The following is a 15,670-nucleotide window of genomic DNA, read 5'->3' as shown; positions in this document are numbered from 1 at the left end:
TTAGGGAAGAACAATGGTTAGATAAACGGTGTGAATAGCCAAGAAAGATTAGAGAGATTTGCAAACCAAAGCAAATCCTGCACATACAATTTTTTTAATGTTTTAGAAAAAAATCAAAAATTACTGAGCAAGCCCAACACATATGGTGCTTCTTCAGGTCTTTTCCTTGGCTCCTTCTTTAGGGACCAACACAGAGCCAGCCCCCCTTTCATAAATGCCCTTGGGGGAGGGGGAAAGTTGAGCTCACCTGATGCCAGCCTTCTTCAGGTGGACTCCAGAGGCTCAGCTGAGTGCCTCATGTAAAGGAGGGTTTCCAAGATCAAGTTCCTAATTAGCTACACAAAGAGAAAACCATGAACAATTTGTGCACTTGGTGGTATTTACTTCTTTCTTTCTTTTAACAAACTGCCTTTTGGGAAGAGAGTTGTCATAAGGGCAAATCAATCATTTCAGTGGGATTAAAATATTGGGGGGCGGGAGACAACTGTTTAGGTGAAAGACTGCCTGCTACTTTAACCCATTGTTTGGTCTCTTATGCTGTGGGAAATGAGAATAGAAACAATTAAAAACCAAAGATGCAGCTTTCCACCAACATAATGTAATCTACTAGGCAGGAAATATATGTTTTGTGCTTGTGTGTACGCATGTATGAATAGGTAGATATAGATACAAGTTTAAAGAGTTAATTGTGTTTTCTGAGTTTCTTTACATCGGTGTATTTTACCCAAAATATATTTTCTTCTGTGGGAGTTCCTAAATTCCAAAATGTTCTTTATGCAAGTAGACATGAAATCCATTGAGTTGAATTATTTGCAGGGCCTCAATATGCAGTTTGGACAGGATGGGAGTGTCTCTGGTGATAAAACTAGCCAGATTAACCAGTCCCAAGACATGGCGCTTTCAAGGAAGTCATGTTGACTGTATCCACTGAACTTGACCTACCTGGATTAGGATGTTGTCCTAGTGGTAGCAAGGACCTGGGCAAAGAGATAGGCCTACTCATTCCTGAGCCGGTGGGGACTTTTCCCAAAGGGTTGGCCAGTCCAAACTTTTGCCTTGGGAACCCAACTACCACCACTGCCACAGCCTTGGCCTCTCTGAGGGCTTAGGAGCATTTGCAGTGGAAACACCACGGGTGGGCTGCAATTTGGAGCCCCAGCAAGCAAACCTACAGTCTGAGTCTGGCCCAGCACAGGCTACACACACTTTATTCCATATCTGAGTCCAGATACCCCGGCTCTGAGAGGCTATTCTCATTGTAACCACCGCTTGCCTGGGGCTGAGGCTCGGCGCTGACCCGGCCATAACTGCCACGGGCTGGACAATGGGCACATCTGTCCTTTCTCCGAGGGATGAAAGCACCTAAGCGGACACGGCTCTGCCTTTTGTTGCGGATTTTTTTTTCTTTCTTTTGTAAATGAAAGAAAGCCGCGGCATGTGGCGGCCGGGTGTACGTCTCAAACTGGGGGCCTACGCAAGCGTCCCCACCAGGCCCAAAGACCAGGTTCGATTCCGGATTGGAGTGTGACTGTGGGAAGGGCGAAATTACTCCCGAAGCTGAATTGATTTTCAAATCTGGAGGCTTCTCTCGGGGACGCCGGGAAAAGGGCGTCCCTACGAGCCAAGCGGAGACCCGCGCGCCGGCGTCCACCCTGCCTGCGTCAGTACTTCTGGAAAGCAACCGCCTCTGGGTGCTTTAGCAGGAGGGCCTTGGGAGTAACCGGAGGAACCGCCTGAGCCTCCACTGCCCCACCAGCACCCGGAAGTTAACACGGGTACCCACCAGGGCACTCCCTCCGCTCTCCCTCGCCCCCCTCCACAGGCCGAGTCATTGGCGAAGCGGACGCATAGCCGTAATTATGAGCTGAGCGGGAGAAGGAGCCAGGCGGCGGGGGACAGTGAGGTATGGTCCTAACTGGGACTCTAGGCACTGAGTGCTCCTCTCGCCAGGGCATGGATGAGAAAGGGTGGGCAAATATGTATCTGGGAGAACGAAGGGTGCCGGGTCAACGGCCGCCAAACGGACCCAGCTCTTTAAGCAATTTGCACCCCACCCCACCCCAACCCCCACCCCTCCCAATAGGTCGTGTATTCAGGGGTGGGAAAACGCACTCCCAGCAGCCCCCCGGGAAATAAAGCTTAGTGGGCCAGAGCCGACGGGGTGATAACACAGTCCCCAGCTCCCAGGGCGACCTGCACCGGGAAGCAGCAACTGGAGAGAGAGGAGCGATGTCTCCCCAAGCATAGCACACCAGCCGCTAGGAGCCGGACAGGAGCGTCCCGGGGCTGGGAGGAGAGAGCCCACCCAAGCAAGGGAGGCGAGCCAGCCAGGCGCGAGTCTCCTGGGATTGCAGCGGCGGCCCCAGGTCGCGCTCTGCGCCAATCTTTCGAACGTGCGCGCAGCTCCCTGGCCATCCGGCGCCGCTGGGAAGGCGCTGCGCCCCCCTCCTTCATTTGTACGGGACGTCAAGGGCTGGGCTTGCGGGGACTGAGGGGGCGGGGCCTGGCCTTGCGCATGCGCGCTGCCCCTGGCGAGCGTGAGGGCGGGCCGCGGCGGCGGCTGCAGCGGCGGCTACCGAACCGCGGCCACAGAGTCTGCAACAGTAACAGAGCCATGGCTCAAGCTGGCCAGCGGCGCTGGCAGGCAGCAGCCGCGGCAGGCGCGCGGGCCGCGGCAGGGGAGCCGGGGGCCTCAGAATTTTAAGAAAGAGAGGGGCGAGAGGTGGCCGGGGCGGGCGGGCTGGAGCACTGCGCTCTCCCAACGGCGCTGATCCTTTTTGGAAATTAATATTAAAAAAAAAAAAAGCCGAGGACGCAGAGGGGAAGGTGGGGGGTAAGAGGGAAGGAGACACACACACACACACGCGCGCACACACAGACACACACACACGGAGAGAGAGAGACAGAGACAGAGCCCCACAGTGAGAGGAAGGAAGGCAACAGTCGCCAGCAGCCGATGTGAAGACCGGACTCCGTGCGCCCCTCGCCGCCTCTGCCTGGCCACATCGATGTTGTGTCCGCCGCCTGCTCGCCCGGATCACGATGAACGCGCAGCTGACCATGGAAGCGATCGGCGAGCTGCACGGGGTGAGCCATGAGCCGGTGCCCGCCCCTGCCGACCTGCTGGGCGGCAGCCCCCACGCGCGCAGCTCCGTGGCGCACCGCGGCAGCCACCTGCCCCCCGCGCACCCGCGCTCCATGGGCATGGCGTCCCTGCTGGACGGCGGCAGCGGCGGCAGCGATTACCACCACCACCACCGGGCCCCCGAGCACAGCCTGGCCGGTCCCCTGCACCCCACCATGACCATGGCCTGCGAGACTCCCCCAGGTATGAGCATGCCCACCACCTACACCACCTTGACCCCTCTGCAGCCGCTGCCGCCCATCTCCACAGTATCGGACAAGTTCCCCCACCATCACCACCACCACCATCACCACCACCACCCGCACCACCACCAGCGCCTGGCGGGCAACGTGAGCGGTAGCTTCACGCTCATGAGGGATGAGCGCGGGCTGGCCTCCATGAATAACCTCTATACCCCCTACCACAAGGACGTGGCCGGCATGGGCCAGAGCCTCTCGCCCCTCTCCAGCTCCGGTCTGGGCAGCATCCACAACTCCCAGCAAGGGCTCCCCCACTATGCCCACCCGGGGGCCGCCATGCCCACCGACAAGATGCTCACCCCCAACGGCTTCGAAGCCCACCACCCGGCCATGCTCGGCCGCCACGGGGAGCAGCACCTCACGCCCACCTCGGCCGGCATGGTGCCCATCAACGGCCTTCCTCCGCACCATCCCCACGCCCACCTGAACACCCAGGGCCATGGGCAGCTCCTGGGCACAGCCCGGGAGCCCAACCCTTCGGTGACCGGCGCGCAGGTCAGCAATGGAAGTAATTCAGGGCAGATGGAAGAGATCAATACCAAAGAGGTGGCGCAGCGTATCACCACCGAGCTCAAGCGCTACAGCATCCCACAGGCCATCTTCGCGCAGAGGGTGCTCTGCCGCTCCCAGGGGACCCTCTCGGACCTGCTGCGCAACCCCAAACCCTGGAGCAAACTCAAATCCGGCCGGGAGACCTTCCGGAGGATGTGGAAGTGGCTACAGGAGCCGGAGTTCCAGCGCATGTCCGCGCTCCGCTTAGCAGGTGAGCCGGCCGAGGAGCTGGGCGCGCGGGAGATAAGGTACACGAAAGCCGAAGGGACCAAAGGAGGGAGGGTAGGAGAGAGGGCTGGGTGCGCTTCATTCCGCCCACCCCTACCCCCAGAAGGGGTACTCCCTGTGCCTGGAAGGGCCAGCACAGGGCTGTGGGAGCAAATTTCCTACTCTAGGGCTCAGTGTGTTGGGCTGTGGAAGGCTCCGAGAGCTAAGCGGCGGGCCCTTGGCGACTGAAGAGGCGCATTTGCGCTCAGGTACAGCGAGGGAAGCTCGTACGGCCTGAGGCGGAGAGAAATCCCCGCACCTGGTGAGACACTCTGCGCCACCTCTCAGTTCAGCGATCCGGTTTTGGGAAGAGGGAGGCAACGCGTGCGTGGAATCGCACGCAAATGTTCCTCGCAGGTACCTCTGACACATCCCAGGCGCTGGGCTGGAGCGTGCCGGAGCTGCGTTGAGGTTTAGCTGAACTGGCTGCTGTGATCCCCTCCCGCGCTCATTCTTTTGGCGCTGGCTGGAGTGATCTCAATCTAAGAGTATGGGCAAAAAGTTTCAAAGCCACTGGGCGATGGGTATGTAGCACAGACGAGGTGTAAGGGTTAGGACGCTCTCTGCGCATGGAATTGGCTGTGGAAAGGAGAGGGAGGCTGACCGTCCCAAGGTCCCAGTGAGAGTTGCAAAGCAATAGCCAAGTCCGGGGACCGCCTTCGCTGCCGACTCCCTGAGGACTTTGCATTTTGTTTTTTGATTCCTCTTCGCGATTTTAGTCTGAATCCCCGTGCGGGAGGGGGATTTGGGGGTGGGAGTGTGTAAATGACCCCCAAGTCTGCGAGCAGAGGTCTCCTGCCCAAAACCCCAAACCCCGGGTGTTTCTGAGTTCAGCGGGAAGGTCTCCTTGGCGCCGCGCAGACACCGCGCCTGGCTCCCCTAGACCGCGGATAGGCGGAGAAGACGGCTGAGCCCAGCCCGAACCCCACCGGGGATTTCAGGAGGATTCGGCGACCCTTGAGGGTGGAGAACATGAGGGGAGGTAGAGCTGAGGACAGCGGAGGGTGGCTAGGGTTTGATGAGATCCGGGCGGCGGTTGCCAAGTTGATTGACTCCTGGTTCATGCCCCCTTCCCCCCGCCCCAACTCCCTAACCCCCACCTCCTTCTCAGCCCGGCGCCGGGGCCTGAGCCTTGGCGAAGAGAAAAGGTAAAAGCCGGAATGAGGGTTTGTTAATTAACTGATCGTTCTCCATTAATTCGTCCCTGGAGAACGAGAGACAGTCAATCCGCTCTGAGCCGGGGGCACTGAGCCGTTTCACAGTCTCAAATCAAAGCGTGAGGCCAAAGCCCCCTCCCCCAACTCGTGCCTGCCAATGAGAAGCTAGGGGGTGGCAGGTGCCGACCAGCCTGTGATTCGTGCCCCGAAGCGACCCAAAGCGTTCTTTGGGTTTGGGCCCTCCAGGCCTCCGGTCCCAAAGCGCCGCGCTGGCTGAGACTCTGCCCTGCCAGGTTTTCCAGCCCAGCCCTGCCTTCGTTCGCCCCAGGCAAAGTCCTCATGCAGGTTCCTGCTGGGCGCCCCAGCGAATCGCAGGCTCCTGGGTTTCCACTCTCTAGCCCTTGTGCTAGAGAGTGAAATATCTCCATATATCCACCCGTGGGCTGTCCGCAAGCAGCTGAGGTTCCGGAGGGAGTGGGCGAAGGGGCTGCTCCTCGCCTTGACAGCTTCGTCTCTCCAGAGCCCAAGGTAGTGCCTTTTCACACACCCACACCACCCCAGAGCCGGGCTTCAGGGCCTCTTACCCAGGCAGTGCCCGCTGAAGCCAACGAGTGGGGCAAGGGAATGTGAGAAGAAGATAGAAATGGAGAAGGCTACCCCTCCAGGAAAACTCGGTCCCCATCCCCCACCCCCGCCCCCTGGAGGCTCTTGCTCTGGACTTCAATGTCCCTCCTCCCCCCACTGCCTGCTGTCGCCCCCTGGAAGGACAGACGGACACATTCTGTTCAGAGACGACCTCTGAGCCATGGAAACCTGGCCGCAGGAGCGCCCTCTGACCTCCAAGCGTGGAGAGCTACAGAGCCGAGCTCAGGGGACGGCACTGTGGAGGGGGAGGGAGCCTGAGGGCTGGGACCCGCACGCTGGAGGCGCAAACCTAGTGCCTGGCAGGTGTTCGTGGCACCCAGAAGGCTATCGAAGGAGCGCCTGCCTGGGCACCCAGCAACCTGTGGAGAACCATGCAGCCCTCGGCCCCAGACCCATGACCTTTTCCTCGAAAAAGTGAAACATTGGAGACTCCAGCAGGGCAGACATTTGGCACCAAACACCCAGCCCACTGTGTCCTGAGACCCTGAGGAAGCATGTCTATTACATTTTTGTTTCCTTAACTTAAAAGTGATGGTGGAAAGGGCTAGGATTGAGGGCGCTGTGTTGGTCCAGGAGGGCCTCCTGCAAGGAACCAGGAACAGTCTCTTCACAATCTATTTTTAAGTTACTGAAGAACGAGCCTTCTCATTAACATTTCCATATTGTAAAAAGAGTGGGGTTATTTTCTGAACTTTCCAAATGATCTCTAGCGGGCCGAGTGCAAGAACCTTAAAACGAATTGCAGAGCGCCTTGGCCGTTCCTACAGGACATTAGTGCGTGCCCCCCACTACCAGCTCCCATGTGGGGAGGAGCCCCTGGCAGCTTTCCTTGCTGTTGCGCTCAGAGACCCTCCCCCAGTCTCTTTCCAACCACCTTGCGAGGTCAGGGCTCACTGAGCCAGGTTCCTTCGCTCCGCAGCGGGAGAGCGGTGGCTTCTCCACGCCCCTCTGGCCTCCAGGTGCCAGCCGCCTGTTGCAGAGGGTCAAAACCCTCTGCTCGTGGCGCTGTGTTTGAGAAGGCGCCTTCCGGTCACGAAATAACAGCGGCTGGTGGAAGAAGGGCGACAGGAGAAAATTCCCACCAAATTAACTACCTTTTAAAAATCAATATATGTTCCCTCCATGTACTACTTGCTGCTGCCCCATTAAAGAGCAGAGCGACAGGGTTCTCGCCGCGTCTCCTCCTGGATGAGGCGGGCGGGTGGGTGGGTGGCGCGCCTCTGACGTGGGCGCCTATCAAGACGCAAGATTAGTTTCCAATTAAAGATTCCAGAGAGCTTCGGCCACACGGCGGGGGCTGCCGGCTCAGAAAGAGACTGCGACACACAACCACCAGCAAGCGCAGCACCGCGGACCCAGAAGAAGGCCGGGCGCAGGCCCGAGGTTCGGGCGGGGGTGGGTGTTGGGCACTCCGATCCTGTCCGACTTGGAGGGGAGGAAACCTCCAAACCCCGCGGGGGCGTTGGCGGGGCCTCCAGCACCCGGACTGCGCCCCCTTCCCGTCCGGTGTTTGCCCCAGAAAGACCTGAAGGAGGACCTGAGCCGGGGGGAGGGGTTCGGTCGGGAGGCGGCCATGAGAAAGTCTCGCCCAGCCCAACCTGGGCTGTGTTTGCCCTGAGTGGCCTTGCGGCCTGGTTGATTGATAACTGGCCCCCGCACAAGTCCATTTGCTTTTTTGTTAATATTTATCCCAGGGGTGACATTTCAAATGTCCCCCCGCTTTTCTGGGCCTTGGGAGCCAGGCAGGAGTGCGGGGCCCTAGGCAGCGCCCTTCAATCCTTGAAGACTACTGGGCCGGGAGAGAAGCCAGGACTGGGCGTGTGGGACGCAGGAGCTGGAAGGGTTTCTGGGCCCAAGAGTTGGGGGAGAAGGCGTCAAGCGCAGCGATTTCCTCACGCTTCGCGTCTTGGCCCTGCGGGTCTGGTGCCGCGCAGCTGCTCCCAGCCCGCTGCGGCGCGAACAAAGGGCCGGCAGGGCGCGACCGACCGTGTCCGCCTAGGAGCCCGGGGCGAGGGGCGCCGCCAGCGGGGAGCGCCTCCTCCGAAGGCCTGGGATGGCTGCGGAGACCAAGGAGTCCCAGAGCCTGCCAGGCCGAAAAGTGGCAGTGCGTCCCAGTAGTCGGCTGGGGACCCTCACACACACACACACACACACCAGCAGATTGTAAAACCAAAAGGTCTTGCTCTTGCGGACAGTCACCAGAAGGCTCTGCGTGGTGCCTGTCTCACGGCCGGTGTCTGTCCCCCCGAGGGTGTGGGACCATAGTTCCCTCTATGTAATTCTCTCAGTGTAACGGGCATAAACCGGGCTGAGGAGAGGGGGGTGCCCTTGGAGATAAGAAGTGGGCTCGTGGCAACCACTGAAGCAGGGGAAACCTACTTCTGGGGCTTGAGAGGGGCTGATGGCTGTTGTGTGGCGACCTTGGTGTCAGCGCAGCTAGGATGCCTGCCAGAGACAAACTCCACTACCTGTTCGGAGGTATGTGGCTATCCCGTCTGGGGGTGCAGCCCATATAGCCTTGGAAGCATCCGGAGAGGGATCCCGGTAGTTGGGCGACCCGCCTGACCCAGGGCACAGGGGTTGCTAGAGACCCAGCCCCGACATCTCCGCTTACAACCGACACTTGGGTCGGACAGTGCCAACAATAGCACGGTTGTGTTGTAGCAGCAGAGGACTCAAATCCCAGGATGCGCCTCTCCTTATCTGCAAGCCTCGAGCCCTCCGCGCTCCCTGCTTCCCTCCATTCGGCTCCCTTTCTTGGGGTAGCCGGGCTGTGCTAGGGGAGCGGCGCGCGCCCCCTGCGGGCAGTCGGGGCCGGGCGCCCCACGAGCGTCAGTGGTTCAGCCCGCGGCGGAGAGAAAAGGGATGCTTGCTGCGTCTTTGTTTTTAGAACGTCGTTGTCCTAGTGAATTTCAAAACAATAACTATTTTGATAGAAAGAAAGTGTGAAGGAGGAAGAGAAGGCTATCTAGAGGGTATGTCGAGGTCCCCAACAATGCCTGGGTGTTACCCAATTCATGAAAACAAAATTTTCATCCCCCGAAGTACACCCCAGCTCTAACCTCCCCAAACAAGATGAGTACTTGGATTTTGTATCCAAAGCATGCTTTTGTTGGCATGTTTTCATTTAAGAAAAGCGGGGTCAGAGTAGAGAAGGTGACCCTGGCGGTCCGAAGTCGGAGGTTGGAGCTGAGGGATATAATACCCGGCAGATTGGCGGTTCCTTTGTTTTGTTGTTTCCTCTTCCTGCAAACTGGCCCGAGTCAGGAGGCAGCCTTGAGGCCTTGAGCTGGGAAGTCTTTGTTTCCTCTCGTGTGGGGTGGGTGAAAGGGCCTTCGGAGGCCGACTGGCCTGGAGCCCTGACGCGGCGTCAGGACCCTGGACAGGGTCCCACCGCCCTGTCGCCTGGTCCCATTTCTCTTTGCCCCTGGTAGGCGGATAGAATGTCTTTCGGAAGTCATAGTAAGAAAACAAAAATTAACAGCTAAAGTTCCGAAGTTTATAATGGCGTAGGGCCCAGTCAGGAATATACACTGGCACAGTGAGGTAATCGAAAAGATCAAACCTATCCTCGTCCATCGGGTGGTTGATCTTTTTGTCCCTCCACGCGGCTTTGTGTGAGTATCTGAGGGCACGTGCACACCTGCTTATAAAATCGGAATTCGCGTCCCTGTGGGTGTGACAGGGGTTGGATCATTAAGCTAAAACGTTCAATTCAGTCCCTTTGATCCGCGCTGGGGAAAATCTATAGTCATCTCTAATCTACGAGGTCTTTAAGGAGGTTGTTACTCGAGCTGTTTTGATGTCATTATTTCCACATTCATGGCAAATTCGGCTAATCAAACAAATGCTGCTACCCCAAGTTATCAGAAGAAATCGTTCTTACAGAGCATACCAATAAAATTTATTTCTGATTTTCTTGTAAGACAGAAAATCCTCAAGTCTAATACAAGTGGGTAATTAAGAAGGAGGTTCTCCAGTATCCTGCTCCTCAGCTTGAGGCCTTGTTCCTCAAGTGACATTGCTCGTGCTCTTTGTAAAGTCCATATATTGGAATGTTTAAACACTGATTTAATATTTTAAATCAATCTAGGAGTCTTGATGGGTTGAATGAAAAATGACTAGTTTCATTTCAGTCCCCATTAAAACAGCAGAATTTCCACACTCTTGGTAAAATTGAACGGCCCCCAACCTAAGGTAGCAACAGAAGGAAGGTGTTACTGAAGTTGTGATTGTTAGAGGGTGCATTTATTATAATGCTGGAGAAAACATTTAACAAATATTTATTAAATAATATTCTCATTGTGTCTCTATTTAAATAAGATGGATAAGCATCTTTGGGAGAAGCAAGCCACATTATTTCTACATGAAAAATGTCAGTCTCATAGAGTCCAGTAAAAGAAAAAAAAGTATTTCCTATGTGAATGGATTTAGTGCACAATCATAAATTCCTACCTTCTATCAATAGGTTTGTATAGGTTCTTATTTTAGCATAAGTATGTTAATACTAATGAAGCTTAATTTCCTCCTGAGGTAATAAGATTGGGCGAGGCAACTAGACCAATCACAAGACAGTCTGATTATTTTGATACAAACATAAAAATTATTTATCACAGGGTCTTGCTATAGAAGCATCCACATTTGTCTCTTCCAAGAGATATTACAGTATCATAAAATTGGAACAAATTAACTTCTAGAAATTTTCTTCTCTTAATAGCTAATGGATGCTGGGCTTAGTACCAAGATGATGGGTTGATCTGTGCAGTAAACCACCATGGCACATGTTTATCTATGTAACAAACCTGCACATCCTGCGCATGTACCTTAGAACTCAAAATAAAAGTTGAAGAAAAAAAAGAAATATTCTTCTCTTTTAGATGAGGCAATTTAATAAGACAACAGCTGGACAGAACTAGACCCTAAAGTACAACCCATCTCATTTGTCATAGTAACTGATAAGGAAGAAGCTTAAGTTTTTTGTGCACATTCTATTTGTTGGGTACTGTGATAGGAACATAGATGTTCTCTTTGAAGGCTCACCATTTATACCAGTGGTTCCCAAATCTTACTATACATTGGAATCACTTACAGACCTTTAAAAAACTGATGCCTGGCTGCAGCTTCAGATATTTGTATGTAATTGGTACAGGACGTGACATGGGCATTGGGATTTTTATAAACTCCCAGGCGATTTTGATGTGCAGCCAAGTTTGGGAACCATTAGTCTATGTGGTAGTTACCACTTTTTTCCCTGTTGGTCTCTTCAGTGAAGCTAAATAATTTACTTGTGATAACACCTCTGAAAAACAGTGATGCCCTGAGCTCAGCTTTCCCAGTTCAAAGCCCAGAACCTTTTATCCTCCATCCCATGCTTCTGTTGCCAAGACAGATGCACCAGGTTAGTGGAGCAAGAATGTGGAAATAACTGATTCGAAAGTCTCTACATAATAAAGCTCTTGAAAATAGAGAAAGTGTGTCTTTCATTTCGGACTCTCAAAGAGAGTCACTTAAGAAAACTTATTTCTTTTATACTCAAGACTTGTAAAAGAGATTTTTTATTATTCTTTTTTTGAAGAAGCAGCCAGAAAATGCAAGGAAGTGCCAGAGGTAGATGTGGAATCCCAGTCTCCCCATCCATTTGTTCACTTAAACAATTATTGATGGACAAGACCCATCTCATTAGATGTGCCTGTAGGTGGAACTGGTCCATTTTGTCCCTTGCCTTGGAAGGGGCCCCAAGGGCCCAGATCTTCCCATACCTTCAGGCATTGGCATTCTGATCTGCACTTGGACAGCAATTACACTTCTTGGCTCCACGTCAGTGCCTGCCTTGCTATTTCAAAGCTTGTCCGTAACTCGTATTTTAGGGCTCTGCACTAAAAAGTAATAAATTGACCAAAACTCAGTATATAGGCTGGCAGTTGTCTAGAGGGCATCTTGCAATTTCTGTCAAACACTGCGTGTTTCCAGTCTCCATGTGTTTCTCATCTTCCTTTGCATATGCCGCCGTGGGATACTCAGAATCGACGGTTTCTGAAATCACTGCTTTCGTTTTCACATCTGGTGATGATCTCATAGTCCCAAAGAGAGGTTATCGAAGGAACGCAATAAACTATATGCTTTTTGCTTTCTTTCCTGTTGTCTTCTAAAACGGATCAATGGGGAAAATTAAATAAACAAACGAGCGAAGCGCGCCACCTAGTGACCTCTGCGTTCGCTGCAGCTTCTACGACTGAAGTGCGTGAGAGGAGTGGCTAACGCGATTCGAGTATTGATGGAGTCACAAAAATCGTTCATTAAGGCAATTTAATCTTTGCTATTAAATGTCTTTTCAATTCATTTGGGGTAATTAAGATGCAGTTAAAGTGATTAAATTCTAATTACTTATGCTAGACAAAGACATATTTGTCACACTAATGCGGTTAACTAAGGACTCAGAAAGAAAGTTAACATTTACTTCAAATGATGCAACTGGAAAAATCAGTTCCTCTTTTCATCATTAATCCAGTGAGCTGGGTGATTATGTAATGGCACTACCAGCTCATTAAAAGGGGAAGTGCTGATTAAAATGACTGCTCGGGGGAAAACTGGAACCAGAAGTACCTCAGTACTGTTTGGTCAGCATTCCTGCACAAAATTGCTTGGTGTTCTTTCCCTCCAAGCCCCCTACCCCAGAGTAATAAACAGCTCCTGAGTTTCATCCTGACATTAAAAAAGGGCTGCCTCACAGAAAGATTTTAGCATCTTCCTGCAGACGTTGTTAAACCAAAAGATATGTTTAAATGGTAAAAGGCGACTTGGTGTAGGGAGGACCAGGCAGATGGGAAGGGATAGGGAGGAAGAGAATTCCTGAAGGACACAGCTCCAGAAGGAAAATTTCCACTACAGGCTTCGAAAGCCCCCTTTGTTCACACCAACACCCACCCTGTTAGGAGGGACTCCTTCGCCTCCCCAGCTCCACATTCACTGTCAGATGGATGGAGACAGATGCCTCTGCCCTGGACTTATACCACACACGGTTGTTATGCACACTCCAAAGAGCGCTAAGTACCTCTGCTGCAGATTGCTCTCTTTTCAGCATTTTCCCACATTCACATGTGGATTAGAAACCATCAAGTCACTGAAGCTCTTTTGCAATAATCTCCATAGGTCATTCCCAGAATCTTAGTATAGCCTAATTATGAGTGCTCCTAAGGGGAAGATGATTTTAAACTAAATGAATTTAAAGTTTTCCTTACTCACAAAAATGGCTTTTTAAGGAAGTGACTAGTCTTTGCCTGGTGGTTATGGGGAATGATCCAAGGACAAGAATGATCAATCAGATAATTGGGGACTGTTTTTCCCCCAGGAGACCAGTATCTCTTAGTATAGTTAAATTTGTATATTGAAGCTGTAATTGTGATTTATTTATCCCATCGAATAATATCACCCCTGTTTATAACCAAAGAAATGAAAGTTATCAAATTTACATCACTTAAGTTAAACAAGTATTTTCTTTTTAAATAAACTGGTCGGCTGGGCACAGTGGCTCATGCCTGTAATCCCAGCACTTTGGGAGGCTGAGGCGGGCAGATCACGAGGTCATGAGATTGAGACCATCCTGGTCAACAGGGTGAAGCCCTGTCTGTACTAAAATACAAGAAAAAAAAAAAGTAACCCAGGTGTGGTGGCCTGCGCCTGTAGTCCCAGCTACTCAGCAGGCTGAGGCAGGGGAATCACTTGAACCTGGGAGGCAGAGGTTGTAGTGAGCCAAGATCGCACCACTGCACTCCAGCCTAGGCGACAGAGTGAGACTCCATCGCAAAATAAATAAATAAATAAATAAAATAAACTAGTCAGTTATTTGAATATTTACAGAGTCATTGTTAATGTAATGGATCATATTATACCATCTTCAATTACAAAAAAAAACCCTCTCTGGATTAAGAATCAAGTGCCCAGGAGAAAGATTCCTGTAGTAATTAGCTCTTAGATTTTGTCAAGTAATTTAACCTTTCTGGGCCTCAGTCTCAATAAATGTGGAATGAAGGATTTGGCTTTAGGGTCCCTTCCAGGTGTCACATTCTATGATTGATTGCCTTCTATGTTGACTGTGTATCTATCCATGGGGGAAGCTTAGTTGGGACCCTGGTCTCTTCTAAGTTTAGTGCCGTGTCTGCAGTTTCAGGACTCAACAACATGTAAGGCTCAGGGGACCAGTCCCTTGTCAGGTGGTCAGGAGTAAATTAACCTATCCAGGCAGGAGCTCTGCCTTCTGGCTCCAAAGTGCTGCAGCTTGAGATTCCATTGCTTGTGTTCTAGTAAGACAAATGTGTTGGCAAGGATATGGGTCATTAGGAACTCTTAACCACTGCTGGTGGAAAGGAAAGTAAATTGGCACCTTGACTACAAAAAAAAATAGTGTCAATAACTTGGCATCATCTTCTCAACCTGCACCTACGTATATCTAGCAATTCTACCCTTTGGCATATTTTATAGGTAAATTCATAAATGCTCTTAGAGACACACAAAGACTGTTCATGTCAGCATTGTTCCTAAGAGCAGAAAAACAGAAAAAGTCTAAACGTTCACTGACAAGGAATGCATAAATAAATCATGATATAGAAAAACTATTTTTTTTAAAAAATGAGTAGTAAACATAAATTTAAAGGAGTAGTTACCTCTGATAGGGGAAGGCAGGAAGATAAGAGGCAAGAACACCAAGTAGCTTCACAAGGCAACTAATGTTCTAGTTCTTTTGTTGAGTGGTGGGCTCATAGCTGCTCATTTTGTTACTGTGCTTCATATCTTACATATACGATACATATTGTTTGGTAGGCAGTGATTATTATTCGTTTTTAACATTGGGGAGGTGAAAACATTGTTTTTGTCTGATTCCCCAACCCAAGCAATTCAGACCAAGCAAACCTCAAGACATACTCTATTGTCATTTAAGCAGGTTCTAGCTCCATACTAAATGTCAGCTCTCATAGGAATTATATTCAGCCAACGTTGGACAGGAGGATAAAATAAGTAAAAGAGAGAATTTCGTTAAATATGGAAAGAAGAGTTAATTTTTTCACTCATTTGAGCTCCTGCTGTAGCAAGTTCCGTGCTCAGGACTGGGAATGGAATGTATAACACGCTTTTTCTTTGGAACTCACAGTCTAGCAGGGAAGAGAACAAATAGCTGTTTACATGTTTCGTGTGTGTGTGTGTGTGTGTGTGTGTTTTCCAGGAAAGACAAGTTTAAGGTGTGATGAAGGGACAGTTTTGAAGATCTGGAGGATGAGTAGGACTTGGGACAGAAATGGAGGAAGAGGTTTCCAGGCAGAGGGAACAACAACATGCGTGGGGGCCCTGGCTAAATGCCTTTTGCAGAAGAGTTCTTAGGTTGGAATTACTATGAAGCTAAAAGCTTGTTTCTTCCCCAGCACAGCTGAGTGACACAAAACATTGCCATCAATTACAAAAGCATTCTCCAAAGCTGTGGTTTTCAGTGGTGGGAAGCCATGGACTGAGGGTTTCACATTCCTCTAGAAGAGCAAATCAGATTGGAGGGGGAGAAAGGGGGAGAATATGTGCCGCTTAAAAAGTTTCCCAGATGATTCTAATATAAATTCAAGTGGTGAATTAGAATAATGGCATTGAGAATTTAAGGGCAGACGACTCTTACTTTTCCTCCC

General features: G+C 51.5%; 2 protein-coding genes across 2 annotated transcripts in view; one reads left to right on the top strand and one right to left on the bottom strand.

Moving 5' to 3' along the window:
• Positions 1-247: 247 nt before the first annotated feature.
• On the bottom strand, positions 248-2,454 carry LOC112627488. The gene is made up of 4 exons (XM_025389813.1): positions 2,306-2,454; positions 1,780-1,983; positions 1,274-1,670; positions 248-335 (listed from the first exon to the last, which is right to left on the bottom strand). The coding sequence occupies exons 1-4, from the start codon at positions 2,452-2,454 to the stop codon at positions 264-266; spliced, it is 822 nt and encodes a 273-aa protein (XP_025245598.1). The 3' UTR covers positions 248-263.
• Positions 2,455-2,914: 460 nt separating this feature from the next.
• ONECUT1 (one cut homeobox 1) overlaps positions 2,915-15,670 on the top strand; it is a 33,662-nt gene continuing 20,906 nt past the window's right edge. Inside the window, exon 1 of the mRNA XM_025390556.1 lies at positions 2,915-4,147. Coding sequence (XP_025246341.1) covers positions 3,043-4,147 — 1,105 coding nt within the window. The 5' untranslated portion in view covers positions 2,915-3,042. The remainder of the gene's footprint in view (positions 4,148-15,670) is intronic.

The sequence above is a fragment of the Theropithecus gelada genome, chromosome 7a, assembly GCF_003255815.1.
Source record: "Theropithecus gelada isolate Dixy chromosome 7a, Tgel_1.0, whole genome shotgun sequence".
NCBI classification, from domain to species: domain Eukaryota; kingdom Metazoa; phylum Chordata; class Mammalia; order Primates; family Cercopithecidae; genus Theropithecus; species Theropithecus gelada.
The sequence above is the reverse complement of the archived record's forward strand: the minus strand, read 5'-3'. Positions and strand labels throughout refer to the sequence as shown.